Genomic DNA, 26,868 nt, shown 5'->3' with positions numbered 1-26,868 from the left:
AACGAGCAGAGGAGCTCGCTGTTACCCAAGAAGGGGTAAGGAGTGATGCTGATGTCTGCTCCTGCAGCCCAGCTGGCTGCAAGCGTGGTTTTTGTTGAAGGGATGCTCTTGGCCCTAGATAAAAGAGCAATTTCTGCGTTATGTTACTTCTGAACTTGCGAAAAGCAAACAACAACAAGCCAGGGCTGCGGCACGGAGGAGGGCAAGGCAGAGCAGCAGGAAGCCCCGTGCTCTAGGGACGCGGGAGCGTGGCTCCTCCCATCTCTTGCCATTTTTCGGTAGATCTACAACCAGGAGGAGGCATCCCGCCAGCCCCAGGGGCAGCTGCAAGAGCAGGATCAGTGCTGAGACAGCCGAGCAAGGCGCAGCCCGGGAGGTCAGCCCCTAGGGGAGGAAATAAATGGGTTATTGGCAAAGAAATCTGTAAAAAGACACGAAAAGCGGCAGCCACGCTTTAAAAACTTTATTTATATAAAAAAATCATCTTGTTTGAAAAGCGTTATAAGAGTGTGCACAGGAATCAGACAGGGAACAGCGGGGTGGCTCCTGCCCCCCCTCCTCCCTCCCCCCGGAGCCAGCTCCCCTGCCCACGGGGGGAGAGGAGGGAAGGGGGAAGCCGGGCTGTGAACTGGGTGGGGTTTTTTTTGGTTCATCTGAAATTACAAAATTAAAAGGAATTAGTGTTTTACGTAGTCAAAAGGAAAAAAAAAGAGAAGTTAGACCCCCGAGCAGAACCGAATCAACGTGAGGGGCGGCTGGAGCCGGAGGGGGGGCTCGGCGGTGTTTGGGGGCCGGGGGGAGGCACACGGGGTGAGCTGCAGCCTGGGGAGGGCTCCGCATCCAGTTCCTAGCCCTGCAAGGAGGCGTCCAGTTGCACAGGGAGCCTCGGCCTCCCCGCTTCACCCCCAAAAAACATAAAAAAAGAGAGTCACAGCCCCCCCCACCACAGCGCAGAGGACAAGGCTGCGCGCCCCCAGCCCAGCCTGTCCTCCAGGGGACAGGGCACGGAGGAGAGCCCTGCTCCCCCTGGGGCTCCCAAAAATCGGGCTTCCAGCACGGCCGCGGCCAGCTGAAGCTCCCGGCAGGAGCTCAGCCCCCCCGGCAGCCCAGGAAACCCCCCCTGGCCCCAGCCAAGCCGGGCAGTACAATTCAAAGAGCTATTTCACAGTGGCAAAAGAAAGGCACATGTCAAGGGGAGGCTGTGGGGCGCTGCCGCGGGCACCCGGGGCGCAGGGGGGGTCCTGGCCGGCCCCGCTGCTCGCCCCCTGGCAGCCCGGCAGCAGGGCCCGGCGCACAGCACTCCGCTACTTCAGCCAGTTCCCGAAGAAACCTCGCCCCAAAAAGCCCTGCCGCGTCTCCTCCGGCCTTCCTACCCCCGGGGGGATCGCCCTCGGGACGGGGAAGCCCGTCCCGCTCCCCCTACACCAGCCTTCTTCACACCTCAGGGTCCCTCCTGGCACAGGGGGCCCGTCCAGACCCCTCCCCGACTCAGCTCCTTCTCCCCACACCCCCAAAGCCTCCTAACAAGAACAAAGCAGGGAAAAAAAAAAGTTATTGCTGTTTCTTCTTCGCCTCGCAGCCCCGTGCCTCCAGCCTCCTTCGGACTCCAGCCCCACCACCAGTGGGGAGGGACGCTCCAGTTGTCCGCACAGCCCCAACTGCGGAGCCATCCCCCAAAAAAATATATCCTATAGGCAACAGGAGGAGGTGGCGAGGCCTCTGGCCCCGTCCCTGCAGTCGACTGCGAGCAGAGGGGAGGTGTGGGAGGAGAAGGCAGCTCCTGGTGAAGGCAGAAGGCTGGAGTCTTTGCAGCATCGGTGCCGGGCGGTCCCGACGGGCAGGCGGAGGGTTTGGGGTCGGCTCTCCGGAGGAAGGTGGCAGCGAAGGCCAGGGAGGAAGAGTTCTTGGTGAAGTCGTCCCCGAAGAGGGAGGTACAGCTGCCCAGAGGAGGCAGAGTGGCCTGGGCTGCCCCTGGCGGGAGCGGGCCCAGGCATTTGGCTGGCTAGTTGGCACAAACAGTCCAGCAAAAATAAAAAGGTAAAAAAAAAAAATCAGTCCAATCCACCACGAAGTTATATATTTATATATATATAATATATTATCAACCCAAAGTGAACGGAGGCAGGGATGGCAGCTAGATCTTCTGCTGTGGGGAGAGAGAGGAAAAAAAAAAAGGGAGAGATGTTAGCACAGGGACGGGGTGACGGCGGAGAGGTGTCGGTGGCCCCGAGGGATGGAGCAGCAGCAATCAGAGCAGGATTTGGCCGGGCAAAGCACCCCTGGGAGCACACAGCAGGATCCGCCAGCACCACTTCAGATTGGGCAGGGCACCGCGGGACATACCGACACGGGGCAAGGCACAGGGGCATCCTCCTCCGCCTCCTCTGCCTCGGGCTGCGGCTCCTGCCCCTCGTCCTGCTGCAGACACACGGGGTTAGTGGGGGGCAGCGGGCAGGGTTAGTCACGGGGGCCCAGCTCCCCCTCCTCGCGGCGTGCCGACCCCTGCCCCAAAAGGAGAGCTGCTCACCATCAGCGGCGCCGCCTTCACTGGCTCCGTGTCCCCGAGGTCGCCGGGTCTGTCCAGCGTCCTGCTGTGCTCCATCTCGTTCAGCGTGGAGTAATTGTCTGCAGCGGCACGGGGGAAGCTCAGGGAGCAGCCCCATCCCCATGGGATGAGGTTTTCCCCCCCAAACGCCAGGGAAACCGGACGCCCCAACCCAGCCCCTTCCCTACCTGGTCCCATGTTGCTCATCTGGATCTCCTCCCGGGAGGATTTCTTGTCTAAAAGGGGGGGAAAAAGCAAATCAGGCACAGCCCCTGCAGCCGCTGGAGCAGCCCAAACCCAGCTACGGCCTCAGCACTGCTCAGCAGGGATGCTACAGGGCCTACACGAACACCCCAAGCATCGTTTCCAGCCCCGAGAAACAACTTAAAGCCCAAACCAATGCCCGTGGGTGAGCTCCCAAAGAACCTGGGGTGAGGAGCAGGAAGGGAACGCGGCCCGGCTGGGGACTGACGAGGTGGCTGGCGACAGGGCCAGGTGCCAGAGGTGCCCCTACCTGTTTTTTGGTTTCTGTCGATGAGAGGCAGGGTGCTGTCATCGAATGAGTTGCCCCCTTGGGTCCGAGAGGCGCTGTTCAGGTTCACCTGGAGCACCAGACAGTGACTGCTCGTCCTTCCCCAGCACGTACCCCCACCCCACAGCCCCTACACCACCAGCCCCAACCATGCTGCCCTCCCACAGCCCTCGAGCAAGGGGCCTGAAGCAACCCAAGGGTGCCCCACAGCACTTTTGTGGCTTTTGGGAAAAAAACTGGACACCAGAGGTGGTGCAGACTCCCCTCCTGGCAGACCTTAACCCTCTTACAGAGTGTTCTCCCCCACCCCAAAGAAATAGGGGACACCTTCAAGGGTCTCCAGTCCCACCAGCAAGGCGGGAGCTGCAACTGAGTCTTGCAGAGCTCCAGGAACGGAGTGTCCCCTGCTGCAGGAACCTGCTCTAACCACTACAGGACACTTCCCCCACTGAACCCCGTACCTGGAAATCTGACTTCTTCCAACCTTCCTTCTCCAGGGGCTTCCGCAGCTCCTTGTAGCCCCAAACCGTCTGCAGGACCAGGGCAGCCGCTCGGACCTCCCTCTCCGAGCGGTTCCTAGGAAGAGGCAGAGGAGGAGATGTTGGCAGAGAACACGATGTTGGAACAGCCCCGGCCTCGAGGCCCCTGGAGGAGCCCCTCTCTGCCCCCACGCCGCCCTTTGAGCGGAGCCTTACCCGGTTTTGTTGATCAGCACCAACTTCTCGATGCCCTGCGTTTCCCGCAGCTTCTTGGCGGCCTCCAGGTTCTCCGCGATGACCTCGTTGATGGTGTTGAGGATGGACACCACCGTGTCCTCCGAGAGGTTTTTGGCCGGGGTCTGCTGGCCTCCAGGCAGGTTCTTCACTAGGCTGGGGATCGCGTGTTTGCCTGGGAAGGGGAAATAAGCGTGTGTAAGGAAGCAAGAAAAAGGATAACAAGGGAAAAGTCCCCAAAGGAAGAGTCAGAAATTAATTTTGATGCTCTGGAGCAACCTGAAGAGGAGCCACAACCCAAGATGTCACCATGCCCATGCACCCCCTCAGCCACCCAACCCAGAGGGAGCTCCTGCCCGAGGAGCCAGACAGATTTGTGGGGTCAGGGGCTCCCCGCAGCCCTCACCGATCAGCTCCTTGTTCCTCGCGTCCACGGCCAGGTTTCGCAGGGCTCCGGACGCCGCCTTCACCACGCGCTCGCTGTCGTTGGCGAGGAGGTCAGCAATGGCAGAGAGCCCCTTCTCCTGGCGCAGCGCCGAGCGGATGTACCGGCCGTACTGCGGGGGGAGCACAGCACCACGGCGTGAGCCCGGGCACCCCCATGGCCTCACCCTGCTCCCGGGGTCTCTGCCAGCTCTGCTCGCTGCTCCCCGGAGCCAAACTGAGCCCCCCCAGCCACGCCGGGGGGACGTGGTGCTCCCCGCATCCCCCCCCAGCTCCGCGAGGTGCTCACCGTCCAGCTGCCAGCACACAGGTTCTGGATTGCTCCCGCTGACGCCTCCAGAATGGCTGGGGTCTTGCTCTCCTTCAGCAGGGAGATGTATATCCGCACCACCTCGGGCTGGAACAGCAGCTCGTAGCCTGCCGGACACACACGCGGGGGGAAAGGGCTCACTGAAGGGCTCTGAGACCAAGCAGGCTGCTGCTTCAGGGGTTTGTATCACCTCTGGTATAACCTCACTGCACAGTGGGACTGCTATTTACACGTAGGAAGCCAGATTTGCCATCCCACTGAAGTTTTACAGCCATGCTGTCTCTCCAGCTGTGGGGAGGGATGATGCCAGCCCCAGAACATGGGTGGCTGCTCAGATTTCCACATGGCTGCCAGTTCCTCCCCCAGCCCAGCCCAAGGAGTGACCATGGCTTACTGGAGCTGCCCACAGGGTCAACTCCACCCTAAGCTTCCTCGTGATTCTTCTGGCCTGAAGATTCACCCTCCCTGGAGACACCAGGGTACCCCCAGGAAACCCAGGCGGTTTGGGGCAGGAGGAGCTGAGCTCAAGCCCTAGGCCAAGAGCCCAGGGAACGGATGGGATCTGCAGCCACACTCTGCCCGTCCGAGAGGCTCACTTCAGTGGGAAATCAACGCTGCTCCTTTCCCACCTGCTCGGGAGAAGCAGCTCTGTGTGCTCCAGCCCTGCACCAACACACCAGGCAACGTACCTTTGGCTGGAGTTGCTCTTTTGGGAAAATCCACCGTGTCGGCACCAGGGTCTTCCGGGAGCTTTTTACCTTCAAAGGGCAAGCACAGGGGCATGAGACACCACTCCCCAGCCACGTCAGCCCGACAGCTTTTTGCCATTTTTTGCGAGAACGAGCCCAGAGGCGAGCTGCTGAAGCTAGCAGCGTGTACCAGGAGGGGCCACCAAGGGCATTGGGCACAGAGCAGGCAGCGCGTGGCCAGCTGAAGGGGGGGCAAAGAGCCAGGAGAAGCACCCAATGGAACCAGGGACAAATTAAAACCGAGAGCACACTCACCTCTGGAGAACCACTCGTCTATTGGCGAGGTGGAGAGGAGGACAGGAGAGAGGGGAGGCAGGAGGAGAGGAGTGCCGACAGCGTCATGGGGCAGATCGTGTGGCAAGAAAGCGAAGGGGAGGGGCGACACAGGAGAGAAGGGAAGGCGTGGAGTTAGCAGAGGTCCATCCACCACCGTCCCGCCACCGCAGAAACCCGCCAGGGCGCCGTTAGCTTGGGCCAAACGCTTCGGGCGAGCCGAGCAGCAGCTCCCAAAGCCAGGGGAGGAAGGAGCCACTGCGCCTCCAGAGAAAGCCGCGCTTTAGCCTTCACACGAGAGATGCCAGAGGAGCAGCGCAGAGATCCCAGACCACCCTCGAGCCCCGCTGGAGCTGAGACAGATCCATCACGCCACCTGCCAACCAACCTTTGCCCTTCTTGGCACCGAAGCAGCTTGCGGCGTGGGGCCCGGTGTTGTTGGTGGGCACCAGGGGCGTCTCCTGGTAGCGCTCGGCGTGGGGGATCTCCCGGTGGACTTGGTAGGACAAGTTCCTCAGCAGGCACACGCAGTTCTCCACCAGCTGGACAGGAAGACAGGAAGCTTTACCCACAGCAGCACGTGCCCGGTGCACGGTCACAACCCCGAGCTGGCCAAACTGGGGCCAGAGGGACTCGCGGCTCCATTTCAGCTGCACGCCCCTGCCCAAGAGGGGCACGGCCAGTCCTTGCTGAAAAGTTCACACCCTGCTGGGCCAAAAAGCTCTGTGCCACACACTAGTCCAACGCAAGGCTCAACAAAAATTCAATTACACCCCACACAGGCTCTCTTCCCAAGCAGAGACCACAGCAAGGTTGGAGCCTGTTTGTTTTTTTTTCCAGCTTGTCCTAATTCCTGCCCCAAATCCCTTCCTTGGGAGGCACGGACCCAGCTTCAGCCACCCCAAGCAGCAGAGCACTGCGGACACCGGCCCCGCTCCACCAATCCTGGCAGCACCCCCACCTTGCTGTCCAAGTCCTTCTGGCCGATCTCAGCCTGGATGATGTATATCAAGGCGTCCACCAGCCCGTCGCACTCCCGCAGCTTCCTCCGGGCTTCGCTCCGCTCAGAGCTCACGTTCCTGGTGGGCAGGAGAGATCCGTCACGGGAGAGGAGCAGCACACCCCCAGCACAGCTCAACACCCCCCTGGCTTCTCTCCACCGAGAGGAACACCCCCAAAATTAAGAGCTGCACCGCCAGCAGCAGTCCCAGGAGAGCAGCTCCTCTGCTGAGAGCACGGCTGCTCCCATTTAGCCGTGTGGGACTGCTGGGGAGGCGCCTTGCAGCAGCCCAGCCCGCACCAGCTCTCCTCCAGGAGCCCGTACCTGAGGCAGCCGGCGGTGTTGGTGAGCACCGACTCCCACTCAATGTGGCGGGGCTTCGAGTCCTCGTTGGGCTCCCGCTCCCAGCCCGAGCGGGGGATCACCACCTCGTCGGTCAGGGCGTGCAGCGCGTTGTCCACGATGGCCATCTTGATGGAGTCGTGCGAGGACAGGTTCCACAGCGTCCCTGCAGGGGCACACACCAAAATTGCGGTCAGACCACGGGGGGGTTTTAAACCCTTCCTGGTGCCCCCCTCGCCCTCCAAACCACCCCGTCCCCTCCCCGTTACCTGTGATGACCTCCGTCAGGTCCATGTCGTGCGCCTTGCGCAGCAGGCGCACGAGGGCCGGCACCCCGTCGCAGTTCTTGATGGCGATCTTGTTGTCCTGGTCCTTGCCGAAGGAGATGTTCTTCAGCGCCCCGCAGGCTCCGTAGTGCACCTCCTTCTTGGGGTGGTCCAGCAGCCCCACCAGCACCGGGATGCCCTTCAGCTTGCGCACTTCGGTCTTCACCTTGTCGTTGCGGTAGCAGAGGTGCTGCAGGTAGGCGGCGGCGTTGGATTTGACGGCGTCCAGCCTGAAGCTCAGCATGGCGATCACCTCCGGCAGCTCGGGCTGGCGCCAGCTGCCCGGGGCCGGGCCCCCTTTCCGCAGGCTGTCCAGGCTGGCCAAGCTGCCCCGCTCGTGCTGAGCCAGCGGGGCCCAGTAGTACCGGTCGGGAGCCACTTCGTCCACCAGCATGTCCTCGTAGCTCCTGGCGGAGGGAAGAGCCCATGCTGAGGGCCGGGCGGCTCACCCAGCACCACAGGTGACTAACAAACACGGGCCTGTGGCCACTAGAGGGCAAATCGATCCCACAGCAGAGCTGCCGGGAGAGCAAACCGCCCCAAAGCTCCTCCGGAGCACCCCGAGCACAGCCTGCTGCGAGCCAGGCGGCGACACCAGCGGGCACCGGGAGCACCCAGCCCGGTCCTGTGCCACCTACACCCCTGCTGTGCCATCATCCGAGCTGCCCCACAGCACCTGTGGGCACACATTGCCTCCTGACCAAACCTCTGCCCTTGTTTTAGAGGGGAAAACCTCACCGGGGCTGGGCTCGGACTGCTTGGCACTCCCCAAAACCACCGGGGCTGGGAGCAGCAGGCAGAGGCTGCAGGGACACGCAGCCACCCCTCCATGCTGAGGGGGCACTGCACACCCCAAAGCACTCCCTGCACAATTTTTCAATTCTTCCTGATTCTAGGAAGAAAGGCAGGAGCCAACCAGCTGCCACCACCCCAACCCACAGCCACAGGATTCCAGGGATCGCTGCCATCGGTATCAGCTCACAGGGAGGGAAGAGCCTGCACATGGCCAGATTTTGGGGGCGGAGGGCGAACAGGCAGCCCCACAGCTCCCAGGGCTGGCTCTCCACGGGCTGCTGGAGTCAGCGGGGGCAGCGCGGGGCGGGCTGGGGAGATAAAGCCCCGAGCACAACCGCCCTGACTGGTTCCTCGCCGCGGCAGCAGCAGCGCTCATGCTGGCACAGGCCGCAGGACAAAGCTGCTCCTTGAGTCACCGCGGGCTGCCGGGGATTTACGGGACACGCCTCGAGAGACCAGGGATCTGTCAGGGGCTGGCAAACGCCTCCTCTCTCCCTTCCTCTCCCTCCCTCCCCAACACGCCCTGGGAGGCTGCCATCAGCCTCTCCTACCCCCCTGCGGCACCCAGCCGTACGCACAGCCTCCAGCCCTGCCTGCTTCGAGCCCCGAGCCCGTGGGGGCACCGCAGGACGCCCCCAGCGCACCCCAAGCCCCCCGAGCCCCCGCTGAGCTCAGCAGGCAGGCTGGGAGCGCTGCCGCCCCCCCCCCAGCAAAACAAAGCGAGGGCGAGAGGAGCTGCGACTGCCGAACAGGTCTTGCAGCCTCCCCCGCCCTGTGGGAGCGCCGCAGCGCCTCCATCGCCCGGCACCGCTCCTGCGGGGCGGCTCGGGGCTCGTGGATCAGTGGGAACGCTGCCGCCGCTCCCAAAACGGGGATTGTGCCCCAAAACGGGCACCGGGCACGGTTATGGGTGAGAGAAGGAAAATGGGGTGGGGGTGAGTGCCCCATCCCAACACCTGGCTCTGTCTGGGGCCGCCACGGCAGCGGGACGGGCAGCAGGGAGGGAAGGGCCCGGAGCTACGTCCAGCCGCCCCGCGGAACTCCTCGCTGCAGGACGAGCGGCTCAATTAGCCCGGAGTTTTAACCACCAATTAAGCGGGCAATTAGAAGCGGGCGCAGGCTTTCTCCTGCACGAGCCCTGCTCCTGACTCAGCGCGCCGCGTGGCCCCCGCGCACCTCCCTGAAACCCAAACGGAAGGAAAAGAGACCCCGGGGAGCCCCCCACCACGCACGCAGCGCCCCAATACCTGAGCCGACGCCGGGGATCGGACGGGGTGCCCGCCCTCCTGGCCGTGCCGTAGTCCGACATCAGCCCGTAGTCCACGTCGTCGAAGCCCACGCTGCGCTGGTCGTCCTCCAGCCCGTAGGGCTCGGGGTGGAAGTGGTTGAGGTCCATGTTGCTGCCCCCGACACGCACCTGGGGCTGGGGGCCGTAGATATCCTGCCGGCTGGGGGCCCGGTAGGCGTCGGCGGAGGGGCGGTAGCGCTCGTCGATGCGGGTGACGCGGGACAGGCTGCCGTAGCTGTGCTCGCTGCCCGGGTAGGCGCCGCCGTCGTCGTAGGGGCGGCCGTAGCCGTCGGGGTAGTGGTAGTTGCGGGGCAGCGTGGCCGTGCCCGGCTGGCCCAGGTAGGCGCCGGGGCCGCCGGTGCCGTTCTTGCGGAAATTCCTGTCCATCGTCTGCACGTAGCCGCTGCCGCCGCCCACCGGGGAGGTTTCCAAGGGCAGCCCGTCGGGGCCCAGCGGGACCTGCTGCACCGTCCGCGTGGTCACCGTCTTCACCACTTTCTTCACCTGGAGGGACGGGCAGAAGGAGCGTGAGGGGGGCTGTCCCGCACCACGGCCCCAAAAACCCGGGGAATCCTCCTGTTGAGGAGCAGCGGGGTGGCAGTCGACCACCCCAAAAGGACTCCGACCCACCCAGGTCCCTACCGTGGTCTCGGTGCGCCGGGTGGTGCCGTCGTCCGAGGTCTCCACCGACACCACGGACATGGCTCCTTCGGGGTCCTCCTCCATGGTGTAGGTCTCCTCCACGATCTGGCCCGGGTCCTGCATCCTGGGGATTGTGCTGTACAAGAGGTGGCTGTGGTCCTGCGGGGACAGGGGCACGGGGTCAGACCCCAGCACCAGGCTCGAGCCTCCCTGGTAGATCTGACCCATCAGGGAACTCCCAAATCCCCTTGCATGCCAACCAAAACCCGCCCCAAACCCATTCAGGCCAGCGTGGCTGCCTTCAAACCTGATGTTTTCGCTCTCCCAGCTGGGTGTGGGACACCGCCAGCGCTGCCCCAGCACCCCAATGCCCCCACCCACATGGGGGCTGCCCAAAACCAGAGCTTTCCCCTCACCTGTGGGCCGTTCAGCTTCAGATCTGGGAACTTCTGCCTTTCCAGGTCAGCATCGCCCAAGAAGCGGCCGTTCTGAAAGGCACAGGGCGAGGGCAGGCCGGTTACGCAGCCGCCAGGACCCCAAATATCCTCTCTTTCCGCCTCCTGCTCCCACCCCACGCGTCGCTGCCAAGAGAGGAGCACGGAGAGCCCCCGGGACCACCCCAAAACCAGGCCGTGTGTCTGAGGGCGTTGTGCAGACACCTCCTGGCCTCCAGCAGCCCCCGTGCCACGACCACTGCCCTCGAGAGCGCGGTGCAGCACCCAGCACCCTCTCCGGAGAGAGTTTGCTCCCGCACGGCACCACGCACAGCCCGCTGAGAACACCCCAAAACAGGAGAAGAAGAGGACAGAGCTCTCCAGCCGAGGTGGATTAATACACATTTCAAGCCCTGCGGAGAAGAGGCCTCCCCCAGCCCTCGTTCAGCTCCTGCAGGCACGAACACCGAGCCCCCAGGACCTCGCCGCGGCCACGCAGCCCTACAACAACCTCCTTCCAAGGAGCCAACAGGGGCGGACGCCCGGGTACTGACCACATCCAGCCTTCAACGCTCACAGAAACACCAAAACCCGAGCCGACCCGCTGCGAGACCCTCAAGGCCAGCTCCATGTCCCCAAAAAGACACTGTTCGCCCAGCTGTCTGCCTGCACGTCCCTAATCACTCATTCCCAGCCGCGTGCAGCGCCACAAATCATCCTCACGCCCCGTGGAGAGAGCCAGGCGGGGGCTGCCCTCCTCTCGAGGTGGCTGGGGGGGCTCCGGGGCTGCCCCCAGCGAGGTTTTTTGTTACCTGGTGCCGCCGGGTGAGCGTGCCGTTGGCCAAGCCCGGGCCGGCGTCCTGCGGGGAGACCCGGACTCGCTCCAGCTGGGCCGAGACGTGGCGCCGCTCCTCCTCCAGCGCCCGCGTCAGCTTCTCAAACTGCGCCTCCTGCTCCTTGACGGAGGCAAGGATGCTGGCGGTCGACTCCACTTCCGAGTCGTCCATGGGTGCCGGGAGCCCAGGGCGGGCAGGGAGGGGGCGAGGACGCGGGGAGGAAAAAAAAAAAGGGGGGGGAGCCGGCAGGGAGGGGAGCCCCGCTCCTCGCTGTGCGTGATTTGGGGGGAGAGGAGGAGAGAAGAGAGGGCAGGAGAGACTGATTTTATTAAGGCAGCTGGTGAGAACAGGGGAAAATATGATTGATGGCAGTAACGCCCCGTCCCGCCCCGCTGCTGGGTGGGGAGAGGGTCCCCAAAGAGCACGGCCCCAGGCAGGGCTTGGCCACCCCTTGCCCAGTGTTAAGCTTGGGGAATGAGTGAGGTGTTGGGGTCAGGCAGCCCTTCTCCCATCACGGGTTTGGGAAGGCCACGACTTGTTGGGGTTTCTCCTTCCCACAGGGCTGCAGGGGACCCTATAAACCCCCAGAAGGGGACCCTATAAACCCCCATGAGAGCTGCCAAGCCCCTCCAACCCCCAGGTCCCCAGCAGGGCTCCCAAACCTGGGGCCGACACCCCGTGCCAGGGGAGGGCAGTGAGCATGCAGACAGACCACAATCAACGGGATTTGGGCAGAGAGACAGAGAGAGAGAGAGGAGAGAGAGGCGAATTTGTTCCATACAGACCTGTCGGAGGAGGAAGCTCGGGTGTGATTGGCAAAGGCAGCGGGACAGCCGGGTCTAGGCGCAGAGAGCCATGGCAGAGAGAGCCCAGCCACCACGGGGAGGAAGCAGCAGGGGGGAGAGCTGCGGGGACAGCAGGAGAACAGGGTCACCGGGCACCAGGCAGGGGCTGGGGGCTCCTCTCCCCCTCCCTCCTGCTCTGTGGGGTGGGTGCTGGGCCCGGCAGGCCCACGGGAGCTTTCCCAAAGCCACGCAGGCACGGCAGGCGTGTGGGGACTCGTCCGAGCCAGGCAGCCGGCGCAGGAACGGCTTTCCCACGGTCTCCAGCCCCGCTGCGGCTCTGCCCACCCTCCCTCGCACACAGGCAGCACCCCAAAGCCCAGGGGACGGGGATCGCTGCCCCCCACAGCCCCCCCGGGGGTGCGGGACCCCAAACCAGCAGCCCCAGAGGCGGGCGAGGGTTTCCCTGTCCCATCCCCGTAGCTCCAGGCGTTGTGGGGCCGCCAACAATGGGATTTGTGGGGCTATTCAGGGCCCCAGATAAGGGCCCGGAGCAGCCCTGCGAGGTTTCCTTCCTGTCCCTTCCACAGGGAGCGCGGCACAACGGCCGGGGGGGAAGGGACAGCCCCGGTCCCTCGCCCCCCAGCTCTCCTTTTCCCCCACAAACACCCAAAGATAAAATTGTGGGGCTGTCCTCCGAAGCCAGCTCGGAGGCCGGCTGCAAGGAAGGCTTTTCATCATGGGACAGGCGCTCGCCGGCACACCCGTTACTTAAAAACCCAAAAATATTTCAGCTGGCTGGGCTCAAAACACAAAAAAACACAACCTCAGAGACACGGGCACAGGGAGCAGCACGGCACCGACCCCAAAGCTGCCACCGCCAGGTGCTCTGAGAGCACCCCCAGGGCTCCTTTTGGTGCAGGACCCCTGGGGATCCCATTTAGGGGCCGTCCCCAAAAGCAGGGAGGAAGCAGAGGGGACTTTGGCCGGGCAGAACCAGCTCACGGCAGGCGGGTCAGCCACCGCCCCGGGCGCCGCACGGACCCACCCTGCCCCACAGAGCCGCGGGGAGACGGCTGGGAGCGAGGAGGGGGGGAAAAAAACCCCGCAAGGAGCGGCCGCCCCGGGCTGTCTCCCCGCTGCTCTCCTCCCTCTGTCGCGTGCAACTGGTCTGACCGGCAGCGGGGCGCGAGGCCTGGCCCTGCTCCTGGGTCGGGGCTCCCAAATCTGCCTGGGGAGGGAGGGAGGGAGAGAGCAGAGAGGGAGTTACCTGCCCAGATGCGAGCAGAGGCGCAGCAGCAGGCCCTATAAGGGAAAGGGCCGGCGGCCAAGGCAGGATAAGGAGGGAGAGATAAGAGGCAGGGTGGGGCCGCGGGGAGGAAGCAGCCCCGGCTCCCCCCAGCCGGGCGATTGGGATCATTGGGATTGGGGACGGGGCTGGGACACCCTCCCGGGGGGCTCCGGTGTCAGGATTGTGGGGGCTGCCCCTGGGGAAATACCCCACAGGGACAGCCCCGTGCCCTCGGCCCCTCTCCTTCCCAGCAGCAGCACCCCAAATCGCCCCGCTGCGGGTGCCCGTGCCCCCCGTGGGTGCCAGCAGCGTGGCTGCGGGGTGCCGGGGGGGGGGCAGCACAAAGGCGGCTCTCTCCTCTTCTCTCCTCCTCGTCTCCCGGCTGTGGGAACCCGCAGCCGAGCGCGGCGCGGGGACAAAGGGATTGATTTCGCAGGCACATCCCCAGCCGGCCCCCCCTTCCCTCCCTTCCCCTCCCCTCCCCTCCCTCCCCCCGGCCTCCAGGCTTCCTGTCACGGTAGCGGCAGAGCTCGGGGGCACGGCAAACAAACAAACCCCCAGCGCCGCCAGCCCGGGAACGGGGCCAGAGCATTCCTGGGACAGGCCGAGCTCCGGCGGACAGCAGGGCTGCGGCCCCCCGAGGAGCTGGGGGGCGGCCCCGTGATCCCCCCCAGCTCCGTGTGGCTTTGGGATGCCCCCAATCCCCGTGTGCTGCGCCCCGCTGGCACCAGCAGCCAGGCTGCGGGTTCCCAGGCGGCCGCCTGGCTTCCCCCAGCAGGAAAAGCAAACAGCAGGCTGGCGGCGAGGAGATAAGGGCCGGGCCGTGGGGCTCAGGGAGCAAAGTCCCCCTGGGTGAAATCATTGGGACACGCAGCGGGACAATGTGGGTCTCGCCCCTCCCCGTGTCGTGGCCCTCGCGCTTCCCCCTTCCCGGCACAGCCACCTGAGCTCATTTCCTCTCCCGGCACCTGCAGCCACGGTCCCCGAGGGGTTGGTGCTGCCCTGAGGGGCTGGTGCTGCCCGCAGGCTGCTCAGCACCACCCCAGGGCTGCCCTGGGGAAAAAGGGACTCGAATTAACCCGGGGGGGAATCACCCGGGCAGCACCACGCACTAGGAGGGCACGGCACCACCTCACCGGCACACAAAGTGCCAAAAACACCGGCCTGTGCCAAGGGGAACACCAAAATCACCACGAAAATAGGGCAGTGGAAAGGGGCAGGAGCACAAATCCCCCATAAGGGACCCCCCCCAGCCCCAGCCGGGGTGCAGGGCTGGGTGAGCAGGCTGGGGGTGAGCCCACCCCCCTGTCCCAGCGCCGAGGGGGAGCGCAGGGCAGGAAGGCGGCGTTTCCTGGTCAGCCAGAGGTGACGCCACGGCTTCCCTTTCCCGTGAGCTGCTAAACACCGCGTCCTGCCAAGGGCCGCTCCCCGCCGCCTCCGCCCCGCACGCAGGCAGGCACCCAGGAGGGGCACGGCACCGTCCCGGGCTGGCCCGTGGTGGCAGCACACCCTGGGACAAGGGACATCCCGTGGGGACAAACCGAACCGTGCTCACCCCGCAGAGCAGCAGGCCGAGGATCCCGGGGGCAGCGTGCAGCGAGGCAGGCCCGGCAAGCAGCGACACGCTCCCAAGAATGCGCCCTGCTGCTCCGTGCCGCGCTGCTCCACGGGGCCGGGGGCCTGCCGGCGGCACGCAGCCCGGCCACCCGCCCTCACCGCTCCCAAAAACTGGTCCCGGCACTCGGCCGCGCCGGGACGGCACTGGGAGGGCTTCTCGGCGGGATCACGGTGTAAAAATAGGGGAAAAACCACACAAATCAGTGCTGTTGAGCTCCTACAAACCGCCCCCAGCAGCCGGGAGGAGGAGGGCTGTGTCCTCCAGGCTCCTGGGCCGGGCAGGGGGTGAACTTTGAGCAGCCTTTGGGGCCAACGCCCCGCAGGAACGGCGGCAGCCGGGGCGGGCTCGTGCCCTGGGGGAGCCCCGCAGCGGGCTGACGGCTGCCCCATGCCCACGCCACGCCTGGCACCCTGCTCCTGACTCAGCCCCGTGGGGCTCTGACCCCAAACCCGGACCTGGCCGCGCTTCCCCCTCCCCAGAGGTGGGGAAAGCAGGAGAAGGAACTCCTGATCCCATAGTTGGGGTATGGGGACGGGACGGAGCTCGGTCCCTCGGATACGTGGTGGCAGCGGGCGAGACAATGCGAGCGGCTATTTTGGGTGGAAAGGCGGGCGGATTAGCAACAGCCACGAGACGCGGAGGAGCCAGACACGCTCATGAGCCAGCGCCAGTCATCGGCCCGCTGCCGGGAGCCCCCAGCCTCCGAGGAGACGGCGCCGAGCCTGGCGGCCCCAAAACGGCCTCGGTGGGGGCAGCAGAGCCAGCGGGTGGTGGCGGCCACCTCGGGGAAGTCCGGGACTTTGTTCTGCGGGCTGTAAACCCGGCCCTTCTCCAGCAGCCTTGTGTGGAGCCGCGTTCCTGCGCTCCGTGCCAGGGGACGGCTCCCTCCGCCCGCCGAGCCCCGTGGCACACGCTGCCCTCGGTCACCCCAAGGTTTGGGGTTGGCACCGCGGCTGGGCAGCACCTTGATGCTTTTAGGATCCCCGAGCAGCCCCAGTGCTGCTTCTGCCCATCAGGGATGATGATGATGGGCGAGGACAGCAGCAATATGGGGAGCTGGGTGTGGGGGGCGAGGCTGGGAGCGCCACACACCCCTCAGGAACACCCCAAGCAGCCAGGGCTGACTATAAGGGGGTGCTGAGAAGGGAAATGGAGAAACCCAAGCAGCACCCTAAGGTCACGAGAACCAGCAGGCTGCCTGAAGAAGCCGACACCAAAATCTGGAGGTGGTGACCAGCCGCACCCCTCACCTCTGCCTCGAGGTCTCTAGGCTGACCTCGAGGGCTGCAGAGCCGGGGCCATGTGCCCGGCCTGACGGCCAGCAGGCGGTGGCTCAGCCCTGCGCAGCCCCCGAGGAAGCGCCCTCTCTCTCTCATCCTCCCCCCCTTCCAGGAAGGCTCCGCATCACGCAGGACGGCCACTGGCATGCAACAGCGTCCCGGCCGCGTCCAGCCGGCTGGGAGGAAAAGGGTTTTAAGGGTGTTTCTTGTTTTTTTTGAGGTGTTGGGGCAACCCCCAGCAGGAGAGGTGCAGCAGGCACCCCGCTGAGCCCACACCCCTCCTGGGGGTCGGGGTCCCGCAGCAGGACCCCAAAGCTCTGCCAAAATAAACCAGCACACCCCACAGGAGCGAGACCTACAGATCCCCATACTTCCAACCCCCACCACCCCCAGGGCAGCATTTTGGGGGCAGCCCTAACCCCCCCGCCCCCCCAGCCCTGCTCCCACCCCCCAGGGCTCCTGTGCACCCCGAGGGCACCCCGCAGCCCCCCCCCCCAAACCCGATTTCCCCGTGGGCAGCCCCCAGCGGGGCTCCTCGCACTGCCGGGGCCCCACCCCGCGCACTTGCCCCGGCGGAACAAAGGCGCAGGGGGGGGGAGGGAAGGGAACGGAGGGGCCCGCTGGGACTCACCGCGGCCGGGCTGCTCCTGCGGGGTTGGTGCCGGGGAGCGGAGCGGCTGCGGATCCGGCTGGGGAGCGGTGCGGAGCGGGCCGGGCCGCGCAGGGCCTCCCCGCCGTGCGCCCGCCGCCGCTCCCGCACCTAAAATGGAAGGTGCTGCGGCGGGGCGGGGGGCGGGGCGCCCGTGGACACGCCCCCTCGTGACGTCACGGCCCCGCGAGCCAATGGCGGAGGGCGTTGCTGCAGGGGTGAGGGGCGGAGGGGAGGGGGCGGGGCTAAAGGGGGAGGGGGCGGGGCTAATGGGGAGGGGGCGGGGCTAAGGGGAGGGGGGGCAATGGGGGGGGGCACAGGGAGTGGGGGTGCCCAGGGAGGGGATGGGGGGGATGGGGGCGGCCTGCGCTAATGGGGCATGGCGAGGGGGGGCTGCAGGGGGTGGGGGGCTTCGGGGAGGGGAGGGCTTCAAGGGGTGGGGGTCCTCAAGGGGTGGGGGTCTTCAAGGAGTGGGGTCTTCAAGGGGTGAGGTCTACAAGGGGTGAGGGCTTCAAGGGTTGGGGGTCTTCAAGGGGTGGGGTCTCTAAGGGGTGAGGGTCTTCAAGGAGTGGGGTCTTCAAGGCATGGAGTCTTCAAGGGTTGGGGGGCTTCAAGGAGTGGGGTTTGCAAGGGTTGGGGGTCGTCAAGGGGTGAGGTGTTCAGGGGTGGTGGTCTTCAAGGGGTGGGGTCGTCAAGGGGTGGAGGTTTTCGAGGAGTGGGTCTTCAAGGGGTGGGGTCTTCAAGAGTTGGGGGGCTTCGAGGAGTGGGGTTTGCAAGGGTTGGGGCTCTTCAAGGGTTGAGGGTCTTCAAGGGTTAGGGGTCTTCAAGGATTGGGGGTCTTCAAGGATTGGGGGTCTTCAAGGGTTGGGGGTCTTCAACTCCTTTTGGAGGTGTAGACACGGGGGGCCGACACCCAGGGACCTGGCCAGGCAGATTCGGGAATTCCCCACGCAGACAGGGCTGCAAACATGGGGCTGGGCTGGGGTGAGCCCCGTGCAGATAAGCAGGGTGCTGGGGGGGGTCTCGGCTGCCCCCACCAGCCAAAAAATCCCAAATTCGCTGCCTCGCCTCCGGATGGGGGCTGGCGAGATCCAGGCTCTTTAGATCATCCTTCCTGCTCCCGATTGCCACACTCCCGGCAAGATAATGACACGAGGAAAAGCGTTGCCGAATGGTTTGGGTGGGGGCAGGTGACTCCAGGGGTAAATACGCCTTGCCCAGTTAGGCAAGGAGGAGGAGGTGGGGAGGACGAGGACGTGCTCAGCGCCTGCAAGTGTTTGAGGAAGGCAAATCCCCCGGCCAGGGGTGGGGTTGGCTGAGGGTGATGCAAAAATAAAGGGGATTAAATTCGGGCGAGGGACAAACCAAGGCCGGTGGCTGTCGCAGCAGCCCCCAGACCCTCCCTGAGGTGGGTCGGTCACCGTGCCCCCGTGTCTGCTGCGTCCCCGCCTGGGCGCTGCTATTTCAGTCAGCCCAGGAATTTCGCAGCCTTTCAAGTCTCTGGAGGGTTTCTTCAAAGATGAGCCAGGCTGCTGCGAACACGCCTGTGTGGGGCTGAACGGGAGCCCCAGATCTCTTTGAAGCCTCTTGTCCCGGGGGCGGCAGGCCCTAATAGCGCCCTGTCACCTCGGCTGCTGCCTCGGGACACCCCGCAGCACATCGGGGCGAAATGGCTTAAACACGAGCAGCGGGGCAGAGCAGTCCGTCCCACCGCCTGCTGGGAGGAAGAGCTGCGTTCCCGGCATGGGAAAAAATTCCCCTCTTTTCCAGTAATTAGGGGTAATAACGCCTCGCACGTCCCCTTTCATCCTGCCCATGCCTTCCCCAGACGAGACGCCCGGAACAGAGCACGACGACTTGTTTACAGCCGGGGGAAGGCTCCCCGGCGGCGGGGGGCAGGAGGAAGAGGAGCTGCCGTGCCGTGCCGAGCCGTGCCGTGCCGTGCCGAGCCGTGCCGTGCTGTCCGCAGGCCCAGCATTGTTCCGAGGCAGCGCTGCCAGGCTTCCGCCACCCCTTCCTATGGGAATCCCGACAGGGGAGGGGAATCGGCTCCTTTGTGGGGCGTCTGCGTGGAGCAGGAGGGGGCACGGTGGGGCTACCGGGGCTTTTTGAGCCTAATTTGAAGATGTTGAGCAGAAAAGTGAGGTTTCACCCAACCCCGCTGGACATTCATCCACTGGGGCCCCCACCAAGGACAGGCTCTCAAGGGCAGAGCACGGACCTGGCCGTGTCCTCAGGGTCTCCCTCCACAGGCAGCGAGGGTTAATAATAATAAAGGAGGGTGCGGGTACCTGGACCCCATCCCCCTCTGGCTTTGGGTACAGCTGGGGGGTGTCTGTGAAGAGAGGGGTCTCTGGGACAGCAGGGTGTGGGTGCTTCCTCCAGCCTGCCATTATTTGGCGCTGAGCACCAGTAGAAGTTACGCTCGTCAAAGGCCCCTTTTGTGTGCAGCTATCTACAGGAGGATTGTTTGCTGGTATTGCCAGGTCATATAGCAGAAACTTTTTAAGGGCAGACAAGGAGAGGAGGGAGAGGCAGCACCAGGGGCTGCGGCTGAGGAGTGTGACCAGGATTAGCGTTTTTTTGCCTCTGTGAAACACTAAAAACGCCTCCAAGCGAAGGGCCTGCCGCCTGTGCCAGCCTCCTTCTGTAGGCTGCTGGGGCAGCCCACAAACCCAGAGTGGACTCTGCCCTTTAACACTTTGCTTTCCCTTCCCTGGCCAGCACCAGCAGGACGCGGAGGAGCTGCTTCGCACAGCCTGTCACACCCCGCAGCCCAGGGGCTTTGTCCCTCCTGTGTCACCTGCAGCCTGACCTCGGTCAGCTCGTGCCCCCCAAGCCCCCCTGCTGCCTGCCAGGAGCACAGGCTGTGTTTTCTCTCCTCCTTCAAGCTCGCAGCTCTCTGCCCCTCCTGCAGGCAGAGCAGCAGCTGCTGGTGGCCAAGATTGCACCCTAGGACAGGGTCACCCACCCTTTGATCACTCCTGCCTCTGGGATGTCCTCGGGAGCGGGACGAGGGTGGGAAGCTGAGCGACACAAGGAAGGGAAGGGAAGAGCCCTGCCTCGCCAGGAATCCTCCCGAGGGTGGACGTGCAAACGCTGCGCCACCGAAGGCTCAGCCTGCTCCAGTTCTCGGGATTTTTGCCTCACCTGCTCGCCAGCCGCCCGGTCACAAGGGGAAGTCCTCTGATATCAGCGCCTTGGAATTTTTTAATTTAGCTTTGCCCTGGCTCCGTTGCTTTGCCTTGCCTTCTCCTCCCTGGTCAGCTCACCCAGCTGACAAGCGATTTGCGGCGTTACCGTCCCACCTGCAGGCTCCTGCTGTACAGGGCTCCTGCTTTACGAGTCAGGCTTGGGGTCTCTCCCTCAGCTCTGCTGAATAAATTCACCCTCTCCCACTCTGCAGCACCAGCATGGTGCAGGCATGGCATAAAACACCACGAAGCAGCTATGGCTGTACTCTGAGACCCACGTGAAGGGATGCCCCTAAATCAATAATCATCTGCTCCCCATGAATCCAAGTTTTCCAACACACAGCTTCGACTATCGTAACTCCAAAAGACTGCAAAGGGTGGGGGAGGAAAGTTCTCTCTCTTTTTTTCTGTGTCTATTTTTACGAGCATATGATAGCACTTTGATATGAAATTACGCCTTTCGCTGTTTCCCCTGGTATTTAGAGCTGGCCTCAAAGCCACTCGAGGTCAGTGGAAAGACTGCCACTAACCTCAGCAGTCCCCGGCCCAGACCTATAATCAGGCACTTTCCTCCCCGGTTTGTGCCAGCTCTGCACGCAGCGAAAACTGAGAACACCCTCCCATGTGGAAACGCATGAAAATCCATTGCAAATCCGTCCATAACGCCGCAGAAAGCACCGGGGGATGGCACAGCTGCAGCAAACTTTGTAGGCTTCACGTCGGCAGCGCCGCTTCGGCTGCCGCTCTTCCGCAGCTCTTGAAAACTTCCACCCACTTGGGTTGTTTGTACGGGCAGCTAATATCTGCAGGCCATGGGGCTGGGATTATTACAATTGTTGTTGGTGTGTGTGTGGAGTGACTGACGCAGATGTCTCCACAATGGGCGCTTTATAACGCGACAAGACGCGGTTCAGGCTCTCCTCAGTGGGCCGCGCTGCTTGCACGAAGGCCAGTTTCCAAAACCCCCGCTATCAATCCTCCCCTTTCTGCCTGGTGTCTGTGCGGCCGGCCGGCCTCCCGAGGGGCGTCAGGAAGCCCTGGAAGCGCCGTTTCTCACATGCAAAGCCACAGAGGGCCTGGGGAGCCCAGAACAGGGCCCGGAGCAGGGCTTTGACGCTGCTGAGCTCAAGTGCCACCACTGAAGCCTGCAGCTTCAGCACCCACTGCGCTTATTTCTCTTCGTTGTGTGTTTAAACCCTGTCATGATGGTGACTGCAAGCAGCACGAAGCTTTTTCCCAAATTCTGCTGGGCTGTCTTGCACAGCCTGGGCATGGTGTGTGACCGGGACGGGGCAGGGAGCTGATCCCTGCTGCCTTCACGTCGTGGCCCTGCGAGGTGGTGGCCGGGAGGAGCTCAGCCCTCAGGCCTGCTAGCTTGGGTGCTTTGAAGCCTGAGGGCTGGGTCTGGCAAAGCCCTGAGTGTGGTTAATGTTAGGGTTTGGGGAAACCCTAATGGGGTTTTACAAAGAACCCAACAGGTTTGCCTCCGGAGCCCCATTTAACATGGTTCGGACAGCCTGAGAAACTACGAGGGGCTGAATTTGAACAGGAGCCTCTTGGTAAAAGGCCAGGGCGGCCATTATGGGGCACAGACATGGCAAGGGGCAGCGCGACGAGCACAACCCCCTCCTCACCGCCCACCCTCCCGCCCGCCATTGCCTCCCCTCAGCCCCTTCCCTCAGCGCCCTTCCCGCCAAACACCCCGGCGCGCCGCCATTGGCTGGCGGGCCGGGCCAATGGCGGGGCCGTTGCTGGGCAGGGTAGGGCCGGGCCGCACGTGGCGCGGGGGTCGAGGCGCGCGCGCGGGAACCGCAGCCACCGGCGGGCGCGCCCCGTCCACGTGTCCGGGCCCTGTCCGGGTGTCCCGGTTCTGTCCGTCTGTCCGGCCGTGTCCGCGCGTCCCCACCCCGCGGCTCCCGCCACCCGCACGGGCAGGTACGCGGCGGTGCCGGCCCCGTGGCCGCGGGGCAGGCTGCGGGCCCCAAAACCGCGCGGTTTTGCCTCAGAATCGGCGCGGCCGCTGCCCCCTGGCGGCCGGGGACGTGCTTGGGGCCGGGAGGGAGGCGACAGCGATGTGAGTGAGTGCTGCGGGATGCAGCCCTGCCCTGGGGGGCTGCAGCAGGCGGGGGGCTGAGCCCCGCGCCCCCAGCTCCGTGTGTGTCTCCGCAGGGATGTCCCCGGGCTCCCCGTCGGCGGCCGCCCCGCGGCTCCTGTACCGCAGCACCCGCCTGCTGCACGCGGCCTTCCTGCGGCTGCACCAGCAGCAGCAGCGCGAGGACGTCTTCTGCGACGTGATGCTGCGGGCGGAAGGTGAGCGGGCGGCCGAGCGCCGAGGGCTGGGGGTGCCTGGGGGGCGAGGGAAGGGCTGGGTGCAGCCGCACCCCCCTTGTGGGGTGGCAGGAGCAAGAGAAAAGGGGTCCCGCTGAGCCCCCGAGGAATTTCGGGGGAGGATCGGGGAGGGCAGCACCCCCATGGGGCCTGACGGCTGCTTGTTGTCGCGCAGGGGAGGCGGTGGCAGCCCACTGCTGCGTGCTGTCGGTGTGCAGCCCCTTCTTCATGGAGCAGCTGGCCCGGGAGCTGCCCCCCCAGGGCCGCAGGGTGGTGCTGGAGCTGCAGGGGCTGAAGATCGGGGCGCTGCGCAAGCTGGTGCGCTTCCTCTACACCGCCGAGCTGGAGGCGTCCTCGGAGGAGGCGCAGGAGGTGCTGGCGGCCGCCCGGCAGCTCCGTGTGGCCGAGCTGGAGTCGCTGCAGCTGCAGGGGGGCTGCCTGGTGCACCCCGGGCCCCGCTGGAGGCTCAACCGCAGCTGCCTGCGCGCCCCCCAGCCCGGCTCCCCTGGGCTCTGCCCCCCAGCAGGCGGCGGGGCTGAACCTGGGCGTGCTGGAAGCCCCCCCAAGGGGGCCCCGTGCCCCAGACCTCCCCTGGGGCGCTTGAAACTGAGGAAGGTGGAGGGTGGGAAGCAATGGGAGGTGGTGCAGGAGGGGCAGCCCCGTGAGGGGCCGGCTGTGGGTGCTGGAGGGGTGGCGGAGCCGTGGTCCCCCCCCGCAGCCTGTGGGCCAGAGGAGCTGCAGGGGAATGGCCTCGGGGAGGACGAGGAGGTGGACGTGGGGGTGGCAGAGCCGTGGCTGCCCCCCGGTGCTGTCTGCGCCTGGCCCAGCCCCTCATCAGAGTCTGATTGGGAGGTAGATATCCTGGGCTAGGGTCCCAGGAGCCCCCTGCCCCGCACCCAGGTGACAGGCCACCTGTGCATGGCCACAGAGGCCGTGCGTTGTTGAGAAAATAAAGTTCTGGAGCAGACAGCCTCGTGGTGTGGGGCTGCAGCGCTTTATTGGGGAACTGAACGAGGGGTCGGTGGTGCTGTAGGGGGGAGCGGGGAGCTGGGGCTCAGCGTTTGCTGCCCACAGGGGAGCTGCGGCATCGGAGACGGGACTGGGGGGGCAGACGCCCCCTCCCTTCGTCACGCCCCTTCATGGGTGCTCGCTCCGCGGGTGCTGAGCCCAGCTGGGCCGGGGGGAGAGGGTGAGGGCGGTCAGCGTGCGGTGGTCCTGGTGCCATTGCTGGGGTCTCTCCTCACCTTGGCGCCTCCTCTAGGCCAGGCCGCTCTTCAGGGCCTCCACCACCGCAGCGGGGTCGGGGAACTTCAGCTTGCGGGGCGGCCCCTTCCCGATACCGCTCCACAGCTCCACGGCTGGAGGGGGGAGGACACAGGGAAGGGTCAGGGCTGCCAGGGGGACCCCCCACCCCACCCCACCCCACCCCCCCGGCCGCGGGCACTCACTGCTGCCATCCTCCTTCACCAGGGACACCTCGAAGCTGTTCCTGCGGGGCTTCTCGGGGTTGATGTCCACGGCCAGGTCGGCCACGGCCTCACGCAGGGCCTCGCTCACCGCCGCGGCATTGCGCCCGAACACCCGTCAGCTCTTGCTGGGGGCGGGCGAGAAGGACGGGGGGGGGGGGGTCACTGATCCTGGCCCCATCCCAATCCTGACCCCAGCTCAGCCCAAGCCCAGTCCCATTCCTGGCCCTGCTCCCAGCCCCCTCCCAGCCCCGTTCCCCAGCCCCATCCCGGTGCCGGGCAGGGACCTGCTTCTGGCCCCATCCCCCTCCCGGCCCCGTTCCCGACCCCGTCCCGCTCCCGGTCGCGGCCCCACCAGTGCTCGATGACGACCCTGGCCCCGCCGCCCCCGGTCCCGCTCTCCTGCCGTGCCCGCAGCCTCTCGGGTTCCTCCCGGCCCTGCCCGGCCGCCGCCGGAGCGCGCCGCTTCCTGCCGCGGGGCGCCATGCGGGGAGCGCGGCGGCAGCGCGGGCCGCGAGGGGGCGGGAAGGGCGGCCCCAACCACTGCGGAGAGACGGGGGGGGGAACAGCGCCGCGCTGCGCACCCGCGGGGCAGAACCCGGCAGCGCGCTCCGCCCGCACCCCCCCGCGGGGTGCGCGATGGTTCCGCCCGGCGCGGGAAACAGCGGCGCGGGCAGAACCAATCAGGGCGCGTCTCCCTCCAGAAGGCCACGCCCCCAACCGCAAGCCCCGCCCACTATGCATGAAGCCCCGCCCACATCACACAGACTCCGCCCACTCCCGTTAAGCCCCGCCCCCCGCAGCTTTATTGCCCGAACCGGCACGGGGGGGCCGCGGGTGCGGGGACAGGGGGGGGACAGAGGGGGACAGGGGTGTGAGGGGCTTCTATTTGTCCTTCTTGCTCTCCCCGTTGGGCAGCCCCGCGGCCGCTGCCCCCTCGGCAGCCTCCTCGCTGCCCTCGTCGCGCGGCTTGCTCTGCTTCTTGGCCTTCTGGTACAGCTCGTTCAGGTTGAACTCGCGGATCACGTTCTCCTGCGGGCGGGGAGCGGGGTCAGGCCCGCCCTGACCCCCCCGCAGTGTCCCCAGCACCTCCAGGTGACACCCCAGGGGGCAGGGCAGGGGGCTGGCGCGCCCCCTCCGCCCTCACCCACCTCCGAGAAGGTCCAGGACACGGCCCGGCCCTTCTTGTCGATCTGCGGGCGCCGCATGACTTCTGTGCCGCCCTGGAACAGGATGAGGGTGGGCAGCTGCTTGGTGAGGGGCGAGGTGCTCACCTTGTACCTGCAGGAGGATGGGGAGGGAGGGACGGGGACATCCGTGAGGCCTGGGGGGCTCCCCGGTGCCACCCGGGGCTGGGGGAGCCACCCGCGCCCCTGCAGACCTGGTGCTGACGTCCGTGTAGCGGCCCACGTCGACCTTCCCGAAGTGCAGCCCCGAGCAGTTGTACCTGCGGGGACAGAAAATGACCCTCAGCGCCGTGACCCCGCGCCCCACGGCTCGCCAAGCATCCAGCACTCACTTGAGAGAGAGGTCGGCGAAGATGGGGGCGAAGGACTGGCACTCGCTGGACCAGTTGGCGAAGAACTCGACGATCCAGGTCACCCGCTTGTCCCGCTCCAGCTCCTCCTGCCGCGGGGCCACGGGGCTCGGCGGGGGCCGGCAGGCACGGCCCCCCGGCCCCCTGTGCCAGCGCGGCGCGGGGAGGAGATACTCACGTCTATGGTCTTGTCGCTGAAGTACTTGATGTACTCGGGGCCCATGTAGAGCGGCGGCTTGCAGGTCATCAGGAAGACTGCAAGGATAGCGAGCCTCGGGTCAACAGCAGGGAGCTCCAGCCCCTTTCCTGACAGCTGGCACGACGCCTGCTCGGGGCAGGCAAAGCCACGCCAAGGGGCGCTGCAGCAGCCTCCAGCACCCTAGGGTCCCCCCTTCACATCCTCGCGGGTCTCACCTATGCAGAGCGTGAGGTAGAGCAGCCCCATGCGGATGTCCAGGCGGAAGAAGAGGATGGCGTTGGCCACTTTGCTGAACATGAAGATGTTCCCGATGTGCTGCTCCACCGTGACTGGAAAAAGGGGCTGAAGGTTAGGAGACAGCGCCAGGCACCCCTCCGCCCTGCCCCGTGTTCCCCATGTCTCTCTGCTCCTCCAGCTCCCGCCCCACGCAGCTCCCCAGGGCTGCAGCAGCCCCCACCTCATGGTCCCAGCCCTGACTCACTGGAGCGTCGGTTCTTCATCATGACGATGGCGCTGAGGAACATGAGGATCTCCACCTCCCGCTGCAGGCAAGAGAGAGGCCGTGAGAAGCGGGCACGATGGGGGGGCTGCTGGCTCCACTGCCCCCAAATCCCCGCACCTCCTCCCCGTCCCCATAACGTCAGGAGTTGGGGCCCTTCCCCCTAACGCTGTGTGACCCTGCAGGGGACTGCAAGGACGGCGGCTGCTGGAGCTTGGCACCAACCCGCACTGATGCCCGGGGAGCCCTTCAGCGGCCCGGGAGGGCAGTGCCGGGAGGTGACAGGACCCGGGGGGGGTGGCGGGGCCCTGAGGGGCTGTGGCAGGCCCTGAGGGGGCTGTGACAGGGCCCTGCAGGCCCCGGGGTCTCACCCAGTCGAAATCGCAGGGGTTGCCGTCCTCCCGCTGCGAGGGCAGCCCGCGGCAGAGCGGCGGCAGCTTGCGGACGATGAGGAAGGCGGTGGCGAGCAGCGCGGACAGCGGGTAGTAGGGCCGGGCCAGCCAGCGGCACAGCCCCGGCACCGAGTACAGCAGCGCCAGCAGCGGCGCCACCACCGCCATCTTGCCGCCCTCCTCCTCCTCCTCCTCCTCCTCCTCCTCCTCCTTCACCGCCCGCCTCGCCGCGATTGGCCGACCCGCTTGTCTGTCAAAAAAAGGCGGGGATTTATCAGCGCGCTGGCCAATAGGAGGCCGAGCCGCCGCGTTCTTCCACAGAACCGCAGCGAGATTGACAGGTGGGACGGCCAATCGGAAAGCGGGGCTCGGCGTTGCCCCGGCAACCGCGCCGGGCGCTGGGC

General features: G+C 65.6%; 4 protein-coding genes across 12 annotated transcripts; 1 reads left to right on the top strand and 3 right to left on the bottom strand.

Moving 5' to 3' along the window:
- Positions 1-448: 448 nt before the first annotated feature.
- On the bottom strand, positions 449-16,991 carry CTNND1 (catenin delta 1). Of its 9 annotated transcripts, none has more exons than XM_068684858.1 (21): positions 16,832-16,991; positions 12,015-12,134; positions 11,206-11,499; positions 10,376-10,447; positions 9,960-10,118; positions 9,277-9,821; positions 7,178-7,641; positions 6,891-7,074; positions 6,528-6,645; positions 5,955-6,108; positions 5,549-5,566; positions 5,234-5,302; positions 4,524-4,651; positions 4,197-4,347; positions 3,773-3,965; positions 3,539-3,653; positions 3,060-3,147; positions 2,734-2,781; positions 2,528-2,625; positions 2,344-2,418; positions 449-2,146 (listed from the first exon to the last, which is right to left on the bottom strand). In XM_068684858.1, the coding sequence occupies exons 3-21, from the start codon at positions 11,398-11,400 to the stop codon at positions 2,135-2,137; spliced, it is 2,886 nt and encodes a 961-aa protein (XP_068540959.1). In that variant the 5' UTR covers positions 11,401-11,499; positions 12,015-12,134; positions 16,832-16,991; the 3' UTR covers positions 449-2,134. The 9 variants fall into 9 exon arrangements, with proteins under 9 accessions (XP_068540959.1, XP_068540961.1, XP_068540962.1 ...); XM_068684860.1 differs by having other exon boundaries at positions 449-2,143; XM_068684861.1 differs by having other exon boundaries at positions 2,344-2,415.
- A 4,723-nt stretch (positions 16,992-21,714) lies between these two features.
- BTBD18 (BTB domain containing 18) lies at positions 21,715-23,340 on the top strand. Its single transcript, XM_068684922.1, has 3 exons — positions 21,715-21,978; positions 22,213-22,353; positions 22,547-23,340. The coding sequence occupies exons 1-3, from the start codon at positions 21,780-21,782 to the stop codon at positions 23,239-23,241; spliced, it is 1,035 nt and encodes a 344-aa protein (XP_068541023.1). The 5' UTR covers positions 21,715-21,779; the 3' UTR covers positions 23,242-23,340.
- A 3-nt stretch (positions 23,341-23,343) lies between these two features.
- Positions 23,344-24,347, bottom strand: SELENOH (selenoprotein H). Its single transcript, XM_068684930.1, has 3 exons — positions 24,193-24,347; positions 23,820-23,965; positions 23,344-23,729 (listed from the first exon to the last, which is right to left on the bottom strand). Exons 1-3 carry the CDS (start codon positions 24,321-24,323, stop codon positions 23,629-23,631), a joined length of 378 nt encoding a protein of 125 aa, XP_068541031.1. The 5' UTR covers positions 24,324-24,347; the 3' UTR covers positions 23,344-23,628.
- Positions 24,348-24,622: 275 nt separating this feature from the next.
- On the bottom strand, positions 24,623-26,670 carry TMX2 (thioredoxin related transmembrane protein 2). Its single transcript, XM_068684923.1, has 8 exons — positions 26,444-26,670; positions 26,055-26,115; positions 25,789-25,902; positions 25,553-25,629; positions 25,357-25,463; positions 25,219-25,284; positions 24,989-25,118; positions 24,623-24,869 (listed from the first exon to the last, which is right to left on the bottom strand). Exons 1-8 carry the CDS (start codon positions 26,630-26,632, stop codon positions 24,723-24,725), a joined length of 891 nt encoding a protein of 296 aa, XP_068541024.1. The 5' UTR covers positions 26,633-26,670; the 3' UTR covers positions 24,623-24,722.
- Between the last annotated feature and the right edge of the window lie 198 nt (positions 26,671-26,868).

Source organism: Anas acuta, chromosome 5 (genome assembly GCF_963932015.1).
Source record: "Anas acuta chromosome 5, bAnaAcu1.1, whole genome shotgun sequence".
Classification (NCBI taxonomy): Eukaryota; Metazoa; Chordata; class Aves; order Anseriformes; family Anatidae; genus Anas; species Anas acuta.
This window is presented reverse-complemented; position numbering and strand designations above follow the sequence as displayed.

Bases quoted from the DNA above. Each gene is read 5' to 3' on its own strand.
- CTNND1 (XM_068684857.1), bottom strand. From the start codon at position 11,400: ATGGACGACTCGGAAGTGGAGTCGACCGCCAGCATCCTTGCCTCCGTC. The intron at 10,448-11,205 runs GTAACAAAAAAC...TGTGCCTTTCAG, and splicing joins CGCTCACCCGGCGGCACCAG to AACGGCCGCTTCTTGGGCGA. The intron at 2,626-2,733 runs GTAGGGAAGGGG...GTGCCGCTGCAG, and splicing joins GATGAGCAACATGGGACCAG to ACAATTACTCCACGCTGAAC.
- BTBD18 (XM_068684922.1), top strand. From the start codon at position 21,780: ATGGCGGGGCCGTTGCTGGGCAGGGTAGGGCCGGGCCGCACGTGGCGC. The intron at 21,979-22,212 runs GTACGCGGCGGT...GTGTCTCCGCAG, and splicing joins CCCGCCACCCGCACGGGCAG to GGATGTCCCCGGGCTCCCCG. The intron at 22,354-22,546 runs GTGAGCGGGCGG...GTTGTCGCGCAG, and splicing joins CGTGATGCTGCGGGCGGAAG to GGGAGGCGGTGGCAGCCCAC.
- TMX2 (XM_068684923.1), bottom strand. From the start codon at position 26,632: ATGGCGGTGGTGGCGCCGCTGCTGGCGCTGCTGTACTCGGTGCCGGGG. The intron at 26,116-26,443 runs GTGAGACCCCGG...TCTTGCCTGCAG, and splicing joins ACCCCTGCGATTTCGACTGG to CGGGAGGTGGAGATCCTCAT. The intron at 25,464-25,552 runs GTGAGTATCTCC...GCCCCGCGGCAG, and splicing joins TCAGCGACAAGACCATAGAC to GAGGAGCTGGAGCGGGACAA.